This window comes from Lampetra planeri, chromosome 50 (genome assembly GCF_965212315.1).
Source record: "Lampetra planeri chromosome 50, kcLamPlan1.2.h2, whole genome shotgun sequence".
In the NCBI taxonomy this organism is placed as follows: Eukaryota; Metazoa; Chordata; class Hyperoartia; order Petromyzontiformes; family Petromyzontidae; genus Lampetra; species Lampetra planeri.
Window position 1 is genome coordinate 5,754,075 of NC_136156.1, and position 10,806 is coordinate 5,764,880.

The window sequence follows — 10,806 nt, forward strand, 5'->3', positions numbered from 1 at the left end:
GCTCCGGGGTGCTGTCCCGGTGCTGCGGCGGCGAGGAGATGCTATCTCGACTTTCGTGACTGCAGGAATTCATATTTTTGTGTTGCGGTCGAAACGTCGTGGTTTTATTTTTTTTGTTTATTTTTTAATTATTTTGATTAACTTTATTATTTTTATAAATACGTGACTTTACCGAAAGAACCAAAGAATATGAGATGCTATCTCCCTCGCCTGGTACGCAAGGAGGTCGTGGGCTCGATCCCGGACCCTGGCGATGCCCGTTGTTGTATATTTGGAGTTCGCGTGTTCTCTCTCTCTCTCTCGCCCCGTGGTGGTCGCGTGGATTTTTCTCCGGTTTCCTGCGGTTTTGCCTTCTACATTTATAAACGCACGTTTATGTTATTTGGCTGCAACTATTAATTGTCACGTGTGCTGATGATATCAGCCATTCCAATGATGTGAGCTATCATCACATGTGGCCAGGATGCGTCTGAAAAAGAGCCGACAGTTCAGTGGGCTTTACTTCGTAAGTAAAATAGTTGATACTTTTTAAATAGTTTATGCGTTTGTTCTGCAGGATCTCTTACCTACGTCTGCACATCCCCCACGCCCCCCATTTCCTTACCCCCAGCTGCCGCTAAGCATCCTCATCCACATGTTCATCACAACTCGACGCAACGAACGCAGTTCTCTCTCTGCTCCATGGCCTCCCAAAATTCCACATTTCCGAACTTCAGATGGTCCATGAAAATGCCACCACCAGGCTATTCTACACCTGCATCCAATAATGAATAGGACCACTTCACCCCAATACTCCGATTGCTCCACCGGCACCCAATCCAGCCCTGGGTCAAAGTCAACATCGCACTCGGCATCTTCAAGATCCTCCTCTTATCTAACTCCACTTCCCTCCACGCACTCTCCTGCCTCTCCCCTCGCATCTCACTCTACTACCCTCCACGCACTCTCCTGCCTCTCCCCTCGCATCTCACTCCACTACCCTCCACAAAACTCTCAGCTCTAGCAACCAAGGCTTTCTGTGGAAGCCTCAAGTTGATTGGGGGATTGCTCATTCTCCTTTGCTGCCCCGATTGTCTGGAACTCCCTTCCCCCAGCCGTCTGTGCTGTAGACTCCCTGCCCCTGTTAACCCTTTCCCATTCTAATGACGTACGTGTACGTCATCGTAATGGAACCGGAAGAAAAAATAAACTAACTTTATCGGTACCGAGGCTCCCACAAGGCCATGCGGGAAGGCGTGTGGCACGGTTTGGCGCCAGCTATCGTAGGGTGCGGTCATGTCGCTAAAGTTTAGTGCGGTGAGTGCACTTTCTTTAAAAACAGTGCAATGCCTCTCTAAATAAAATTAACGCTCACCGCTTGCGCATTCTGAGATTCAGCAGTGAATGGGATACCCCACCCTGCAATTTGCGGTGGTCTCGGAACGGGAAAGGGTTAGAAGTCCAGGCCCAAGACCTTGTGCCTATAACATGATGTGTATCTCCATAAATTAATTATGACCATTGTTTCTGTGTAGTATCTCGAGATGAACCTGCATTTAAATGCTATTATTAATCCAAATTGCATGGTATTGTACTGTGCATGTGTGTCCATGTTGTGTGTGCGTACGCGTGTGTGTGTGCATTTGCGAACCCGGTGACCCGAATTCGTTTCCTGCTCACGGCCAACATCAGTGACGAATATCCGAACCAGTCCTGGGCCTTCCCTAGGTTGACACGGCCTTAAATCAGTACCTGGGGCAGTGTGTCAACACCACCACTGGGGAAACAAAGGGGGTTGGGCGTGGCACTGGCCACACCACCCATCTCGTGCGCCGCCGCATTTGCCTTCATAGGTGCTCGCTCATAACACTTGCCCCAACAGTCTGTTAAGGCTATAGGGGGGTTCTTTGTCTTTGTTGTTGTTGCTGTGTGTCCATGCGCACATCCCAGTGGTGTGGGAAGAAACTGGGGCTGGGCATCGGGAGGCTGCAGCATCCTGTCGGAGTTTGGAACGTTACACCTCGAGTTTGAGCACCTGAGCCAGCTGAGTGGGAATCCCATCTTCCGCGAGAAGGTGAGTTAGCGGCCGTGGCTTTGGTGCAGCCAGACAGATTTCAGGGGGAGGGAATTTGGCTAACCGAATATTTTAATCGCTATGACTCCGCTCGTTTGCCCAGGAAAGCTTCGCTGAGTCTCGTGACCCTTTTTCAGGAGGATCCTGCCAGGTTTTCTTTTCAGAGGGGGGGGGGGGGGCGATGATTGCGATCTGTTTTTGCCAGTTGAATGATTTGCGTGTAATTTTTTGGGCGCCATGGTGGGGAGATGTTCACTACCTCGCCTGGTATACTGGAGGTCGTGGCTCTTCGATCCCTGACGTCAGTCTGTATATTTGGAGTTCGCGTATCTCTCTCCCCGTGGTCATGTAGATTTTTCTCCGGGCTCTTCGGTTTTTCACTCCACGTGTAGAATCGACGTGCGTTCAGAGTATTTGGCTGATGTAAATTGCCACATGATGGCAATCCACTTCGTTGAGCTACGTTTGGGCCAGGTCGCTTCTCAAAAAGAGCCACATAGCTCAATGAGCCCTAACCTGGTAAAAAATTAATTATACATAGTTTTATAGTTATTTGTGGACGAGACCTATAACGTCCACTGTGAACACGGTTAATATACCCACAACGTGAATCGATGTTAACCAGGGTGGCTGTTGGATTCAAACCCCGTGAACCTCTGCGACAAGCGGCGAATGCTCTACCCTGAGGCCAATCCATCACGGCCCCAGTGGTTGACCGATAATCCGAATATTTGTTTATACTGGAGGAGGAATCCGATGAGCTCTGAAGTTATTGTTCACAGATGTCCAGCAGTCGGCGAACACGCGACCTTGTGTGCCTCGTGGCTCTCTGACAGCTGTCTCCGGTTATTTAGGGAAGTTGTTGTCACGTGACGCTTGCGTTTCTCAGCCCAACTTTGCCGCCTTCTTTATTCTTGGACATATTTCATGAGATCGATTTTGTTTCGAATCGTTTGCTCGCACTCAATTATCGATCGCGCGGACCCTCCTGTTCGTAAAGTATTGAAACTCAGCGAAGCTTTCCTGGGTAAACACGTTAATATACATATAGATATAAGTCACCACAATCGTACTCCTGGAACCTTGAGTCTCAAGCCGGGGCTGATGGACTGCCAGTGATGCCATCTCTCGCCGTGTCTGCAGGTGGTGAAAATCAGGAACGTCCTGGATAAGATGGCCAAACCCAATGGACTCTATCCCAACTACCTACATCCAAACTCGGGCAACTGGGGCCAGCGTGAGTTCAGCGCGCAGAGCTCGCCCACTGATGTTCACACGTTTGTTGGGTCGAAGAATGTCTCCTCCGTTAGTCAGTAACTCCGTCTCCTTTCGCCAGTAGGTATACATTCTACATTCCAACGACTGCAACCAAATCCTTGCGTCAAGACAATCGCCGTTGACTTCCCGAAAAAAGCGAAGCTCGTTTCGTCGACATTCAAGGGATGATTGGGCTTCGTTCTACCCTTACCAAATTTTGAACTCAGTATTGCATTTGTTAGTCAATTGCTTGCCTTAGCTGCAACCACACCCCCACCCCACCCACACTTATCATATTTTGCTCTTGTAAGGCTGGTTGGGTCTCACATTTGAGAGGTCATTCATTAAAATCCTCATCAGGGATTGACTCATCCCCTGACCAGCATTTCGAAGCTGGCAATGAGCCAGGGATATAATCTCAGCACCGGTTCTTCAAGGCCACCAATGGAAAGGAGGCAAATTGAAATTATGGAGATAGTTTTTTTTATATACAGTAAAACCTCGTTATTTCGGTATTTCGTCATTCGTAATTAGGAATAATTGGGCACAGCTGCGCTTTCGGCATGTATACAGTATTAGCAATTCGCCACGAGCCGAATTGCCGTACCGAATGGTCCAATGTCAGCATGCGCGTGGAGCGACGCATGGCCTAAACAATGACCGAGTGTAGTGGCGGTACGCATGGCGAGTATTAGTGCACAGCTGCTGTTGCTTTGGACTTCACCTTGTTTATGCACTCTGTGTGCAAGCCAGCCCTCTCAGAAATGTCGTCCACACCTACATCAAGAAGTAATAGAAAGGGACTGAAGTACAAATCCCTTGGTCTGCGAGACAAATCCAAAGCTTTGGATAGAATTGATGCAGGTGTGTCAATGTGTATGGTTGGTACAGTAGGGGGCACAGGTGGTGCATCAGCCAGTCATCTTGGTCATCTCGGTCAGTCGACCAGTGGCAACTGGGGTCTGCCCTGTGACCTCCTGCCAGCGGGCGTTCGACACTTCACGTGGCCTCAAGGTGCACTTGGCCTGGCACAAGCGTCGCGGTGACGTCACCGCCACTTAGTGGCGAATGGCGGTTGTTGTTGATGGTGTATGAAGAGTTTGGGGGGGAAAAAATTAAATTGGGGCAGGAGGCATCGGGGAGTACCGTTGTACATAATTCGAAATATTGGAAGATTCGGCAAGGCCAGAGGGCCCATGTGTCGAATTAACAAGGATTTACTGCACATGTATTTTTGTTGTTGTTGGTACCAAATTCCATCCCCGATTGTACGCTCATGTGACCGCACGGCAGAAGCGTTCAGTCGACGGGGTGTAGCCAGAGGGGGTATTATTCTTAGGTTTTTTTTTTTAAGACGGAAGCTTGTGTTGCCTCTGAAACGTCGTGATTTTTTATTTTATTAATTTTAATATTTTTTTTACCTACGTGACTTTACCGAAAAAACCTAAGAATATGAATCCTTGCAGTCACGAAAGCTTCAAATCTAGAGGGGGTATTCTCCACGCCGGCGGTTCGTTGAGGGCCTTGCCACATTACCAGCGAAAGTGCGCAGGCGGGCTGAGCCGTCGTGGCGCAACTTAAATTTCGACACCCAACGAGCCCCCCCCCCCCCCTCTCGCCAGCGCGCAGGCGAGGGCCCAGCTCTTGATCGATGGCTTTAATTTTTACTTCAGAGCAGGCTGATCTTCTATTTTTGCCAATTACTTCCCGGATAGCACTTGCGGGTGTCTTGATGCAAGCACAGAGCGTCTTCTCCAGCCGGTGCCAAACCCCCACAGCAAGACAGCAGAGGCTGAACATGCTGACAGGAGATGCACCGGGAATTAAATAAACGGATAACTGTTGTTTACGAGTGGACGGAATACCGTATTCTCCAGGTGATTTGATGCGATTTATTTTCCATTGTATTTTAAATTTTAAAAAAGTTGGCAGGGAGGGGGGGCGGGTGCACGAGTGTGTGTTTCTTTGTCTTTGCATCACATTGGTGACAAATATTTGAACTGCCCCTGGGCCCTCCCCTAGGTCGACTCGGCCTTGGAATGAGTAACATCAGAACTGTGGGGGAGACAAAGGCGGCCGGGCGTGGCGTTGCCCCCCCCCCCCCACCCCTTTGCGTGCCGCTATTGACCTTCATTAGGTGCTGCTCGCTAACAGCGCTTGACCCGACAAGTCTGTTAAGGCTGTACGGGGGGGGGGGGGGGGGTCTTTGTTCTACGTCAGACCAGATGTTGTGTGTTACTTGATAGACACCGGGGGGGGGGACACGGCTTGGGAATCTTCGTGGAAGCGATCTCACCGTGGTTCGGGGCCGCCCAGTGGCTGGCCTCACTTCGAAGCCTCACCCACAACTCAGCTTGCCACAATAGCCGCTGCCAGCAGTGATTTCCCCATACGCTGATTATAACACTGTGTAACAAACAAAACTATATTTTTTGTTCCTGGGTAGTAGAGAAAATATATATTATTCCCCACAAACGTTGCTTTTGTGACCAAGACACAAGCAAAGTTAATAATCCACTCCATTAATAATACTGTGTAACAAATTTATTATTATTTTGTTCCTGGGTAGTAAGTGTTATTTTCTAATTGCTTATGCCTCAAAAGTGCAGAAAATGGCTATTATTCCCCACAAACTTTGCTTCAGTGACCAGGACATTGATATTCTGAAATGTACCTATTTTCAATGAGAAAACGTGCATTTGTGTCGTTCCTTCACGTAAAGTCCTGGTCACTGAAGCAAAGTTTGTGGGGAATAATAATCCATTTTCTATACGTTTGAGGCATAAGCAATTAGGAAATAACACTTACTACCCAGGAACAAAAATCGTGTTACAAAGTGAATTATTAACCCACCTGAAATCCCCCCCACCGCAACAACCACGCCCAGCCTTAGCCCCCCCCCCTTTCCGCTCGCGAGCGTTCGCCTCGTGGACTTTGCGCGTGCGTCCCGCGTGCAGACCACGTGTCGGTGGGCGGGCTCGGAGACAGCTTTTACGAGTACCTCATCAAGGCGTGGCTCATGTCGGACCGCACGGACACGCAGGCGCGGCGCCTCTACGACGACGCCATGCAGGTACGGAACGCCCCCCTACTCGCCCCCCTACTCGCCCCCCTCCTCGCCCCGCCCCTTCTCGCCCCGCCCCTCCTCGCCCCGCCCACTCGGCCATCGACGCGACAGACAGCGGCACGTGACACCGACCGCGTGCCGCGACTGTGACGTCGGTGTCACGACTGTGACGGGCCTCGATCACAGCGGCGGGGGGGGAGCTGTTACTCTTCGGGTTCTGGAGAATCCGGGTGATTGCTCGCTTGGGGTTTCTTAGGCTTCAGCGTTAATGCCCATGGCTCAGAATCCAGAAGGGATTTCGTAGGATTCACCGTTTTAAACCCTTTCCCAAGCGGCTCGGCGTTAATTTGATTTCGAGAGAGGGCATCGCGCCGTTGTTCTTCAAGACACTGTACGCGAGTACAATTGTGAAAGCGACTGCACTCTATGGTAGCGCGGGTGTACGTGTATATCATCCTGGAAAAAAACTGATGGCATGCATGCGCATGGCTCAGAATACAGAATGAAGCAAACTTGGGATTTCTCAGGATTCACCGTTTATTCCTGTGGTTCAGAAAGCCAGAGTAAGACAGACACGCGTAGGAGTCTTCGGCCTCATTGCTAATGCCCATAGGTCAGAAAGTCATAGGCACCGTTATGATATTTCTAATTGTCTTCATAATCCTTGAGGTTCAGAGAAGCACACGCACATGAGTACAAGTCTTACGGATGCAGTTTAATTTCCCCAGAGTCACTGCTATTTGCCAGTCACCACAGGAGGCCCACTGAGTGAACTGGCATTGCCAGGGAATGTTTATCTCCAGTAGCTGGGCAACGAGCAGAGCCCATAGATGATCACCACATCCATTTAATCTGTTAACAAAAAGAAAACAAACGTTTGACGAAAACGCGAGTTTTGTAATAGAATATTCCAACAGTGTGAAATCCTAAACAGTTTAAAATCACAATTTGGTGAGATAGTTTTTACATTGTTATTTTTGGCAAATGCTACTCAACCATCGTAGGAATGTCCCGTCAAAAGTTGCAGAAGAGAAAATGTCTCCGTGCTCTAAAAGAGTAAATGGACGGGTGCCTTGGCAGCCTCGAGCCAGCGATGGAAATTCTACATTCCTATGGAAGGGGCCATTAAATGGAATTGCCTTTTGTTTCTGTTTTTTTCCATATATAATTGTTCACGATTGGAAACAAATTTTACATCACGTCCAGGCTCAATTTTATTTCTGGTTGTACGGGCACGATGTCCGACGTTTGACTCCGCACGAAGGAACAACCTCCATCAAACGGGCCGCGCGCACAACAAATCCGCGTGAACTCACGCGAGCTCTCAACAGCCGCACTCGTCCACGACCCTCGCGGCGGCCCCGCGTCACTGACGCGCGTTCCATCCCTCGCTCCGTCCGCAGGCGATCGAGGCTCACCTTCTGCGGAGGTCAGAGGGTGGCCTCACCTTCTTCGGCGAGTGGCGCAGCGGCTACCTGGAGAGGAAGATGGGCCACCTGGCGTGCTTCACGGGCGGCATGTTCGCCCTCGGCGCCGACGGCGCGTCGTCCCCCCAGGCCGGCGCCCAGGGGGCGGAGGCCACGGGCGGCCACCTGGCGCTCGCCGCCGAGATCGCGCACACCTGCCACGAGTCGTACAACCGCGCCGGTGAGTCCGCAGCCGGGTCAATGGGGTGGGGCGGGGGGGGGTCGGTTCGCCGAGGCCCATGCCGTCCGCCGCCGCACGTTCTCGCTTCCGGCTTCCCGCAGGGCGATCTCGCGACCGTGGCGATCTCGGCAGGCTGACGTCCCAAGTTTATCGTCAAGTCACGGCAGTTTGTGCTCCTTCAACGGAGGAGGAGGAATAGAAACGCGAAACAAACTCTCACTCCTGAAGCCCCCTCGCCGCGTCCAGCAGTCCTCGACATTGGCATCTAGCTCCTGAACGTGTTTCCATCATGTGCTCTGTTTTGACGGTCTCATCACCGCCACCTGGCTTTAGGTCCATCCCTCGCTACGCAGTCGACGCATCCTTCAGTGACCTCTCTTTCAATTTCATCACCACCATCTGCGTCTATGCCTTCGCCTTATCAATCAGTTTGACACCTTCTTCTAGGACTGCCCACACAGTCAATCTATAATATTGTCTGTCTGTTACCCTTCACCTTGGTTATCTGACCTCTGGGTGCCATCGCAATGACCATCCGTGTGTCCGTGCGTCTGTGTGTCCATGCGTGTGTCTGTGTGTTTGTGCATGCGTGTGTCTGTGTGTTTGTGCATGCGTGTTCGTGTGTCTGTGTGTTCGTGCGTTCGTGTGTCTGTGTGCTCGTGCGTGTGTGTCCGTGCGTGTGTGTCCGTGCATGTGTGTCCGTGCATGTGTGTCCGTGCATGTCCGTGTGTCTGTGTGTCCGTGCGTGTGTCCGTGTGCGTGCACAGCGCTGAAGCTGGGCCCGGAGACGTTCCGCTTCGAGGGCGGCGCCGACGCCGTGGCCACGCGGCAGAGTGAGAAGTACTACATCCTGCGGCCCGAGGTGGTGGAGACGTACTTCTACCTCTGGCGGTTCACCCGGGACCCCAAGTACCGCGCGTGGGGCTGGGAGGCCGTGCAGGTTAGAGGCGGATGGGGGTGGGGGATGGGGGCGATCGCACGGCCGCATCTAGCTTGGTGCACATGCACTCTCGGCGTCATGCGTCATTTTAGCACCGCACCGCCGCCGCATGGTGTCTGCTCCTCCTCGCTCTCGTAGTTGAGAGAGAGGTCAACTTAGGCCTTGACGCAGCAGTGGATAGATCATGGCCCGATGATGATGATTCTCACGCAGTGCTGGCATCCCTCCTCTGTGACCTCATTGGCGCAGGCGCTGGAAAAGTACTGCCGCGTGGAGGGCGGCTTCTCGGGCATCCGAGACGTCTACTCTTCATCGCCAGCTCACGACGACGTGCAGCAGAGCTTCTTCCTTGCCGAGACGCTCAAGTACGTGTGCGTGCGTGTGTGTGTGTGGAGGAGCGACGCTCGCAACGACGGGCGTAGTGCCGGGCGGCTAAAATGTAGCAAGTTGGCACAGCAGGGGGCACCAGCGGTTCATCTGTCGGTCATCTCAGTCGGTCAACCCATGGCACCTGAGTCTGTCCCATGACCTCCTGCCAGCGGAGGTCATGGGACATATAGCCTGGCACAAGCGCTGTGGTGACGTCACCACCACTTAGTGGCGAATGGCAGTTGTTGTTTTTGATATGTGCGTGTGGATGTGCGTGCATGTACGCGTGTGTTTGTTGGTGCCATACGCGAGAAACGGAGGTACAGTTGTTTGTGAGCTGCGGGTATGAACCCACTGGCCTGAGTTCGATTCCGGCTCATGGCCAATAACAACGGTTAACATTGAACTGGTCCTGGACCTCCCCTAGGTCGACCCAGCCCATGCTGTGCCAGCCTCTGTTGATACTCGCTCATAGCTTGCCCCAACGGTCTGTTAAAAACCATTCGGTGGGATGTTTATGCGCATGCGTGACAAGCACAGGAAGGGTGGCACTGCTGGGAGGGAGCACGGGTGATCCGTCGGCCGCTCGTTTCGGTCAACCCATAACACATGGGTCTGTGCCGTGTTTGTACGTATGTCCGTTCAAGTTCTGTCGCACCGCGCGTAGCCAGCCGTGCTAATCGGAGGTGCGGGGGGAAGGACAGCGAGTGCGTGCGTGCCCACGGGCGAAAGAACTCGCCCGTCGCGCCCGCGCGCTCTCAACGTCGCGTCCGTGCGCACGTTGGATCGAAGTTCCCGCGCTAACGGAGCGCCGCCCGCCCGCCCGCCGTGACTCCGCAGGTACCTCTACCTGCTCTTCTCGGACGACTCGCTGCTGCCGCTCGAGCGCTGGGTGTTCAACACCGAGGCGCACCCCCTGCCCGTCCTGCGCGCCAACGGCACCGGCTCGCAGTAGCGCCCGTCGCCGCCCACGCACGCGCCGGCCCGGAGGGCGGGTGGGGAGACGTCTCCCCCCCCCCCCCCCCCCCGTGGGTTTGCCTCGTCGACCCAAACCTCGAGGCCTCTTGATTGGTTCTGCACAGGGAGCACACCCCCCCCCCCCCAACCTCCCCCCCCCCCCCAAACTCTCAACCCTTTCACCTAGTAATTAGATGATCCTTTGTTTTATTGTTTTGTGTTTTCGGTACTGGTTGTGTCCCAGTTGTGATCGTGGCGTCTTGACCAGGGAGGGAAGCATTTAATATCGACCGATTGCCCTTCACTTCTGGAGACCTCAGCAGCGGCAGCTGCAACCTGCGCTTCACGTTAAGCGACGGCTCAGCTCGCCGTGGTTACGCCCCCGGGGGGGATGAGAACGATTCGTACCAATGGACAAAATGATTGAGATTTTGCACAGGGAGTTTCTTGATTTTTATGAAAATCCATGTTTTTCTCAAAGCACTCTTGACAGTACGAGCTGTAAATCCCTCTTGC

At 52.6% G+C, this 10,806-nt stretch overlaps 1 protein-coding gene across 1 annotated transcript in view; it reads left to right on the forward strand.

Annotated features, from left to right (window-relative positions):
• The window catches only part of LOC144734129 (mannosyl-oligosaccharide 1,2-alpha-mannosidase IA-like), a 434,227-nt gene extending 423,805 nt beyond the window's left edge, over window positions 1-10,422 (forward strand). Inside the window, exons 7-13 of the mRNA XM_078616197.1 lie at window positions 1,930-2,053; window positions 3,197-3,290; window positions 6,268-6,383; window positions 7,781-8,024; window positions 8,792-8,964; window positions 9,214-9,329; window positions 10,174-10,422. Of these exons, the coding sequence (XP_078472323.1) occupies window positions 1,930-2,053; window positions 3,197-3,290; window positions 6,268-6,383; window positions 7,781-8,024; window positions 8,792-8,964; window positions 9,214-9,329; window positions 10,174-10,288 (982 nt within the window). The 3' untranslated portion in view covers window positions 10,289-10,422. The remainder of the gene's footprint in view (window positions 1-1,929; window positions 2,054-3,196; window positions 3,291-6,267; window positions 6,384-7,780; window positions 8,025-8,791; window positions 8,965-9,213; window positions 9,330-10,173) is intronic.
• Window positions 10,423-10,806: the final 384 nt, after the last annotated feature.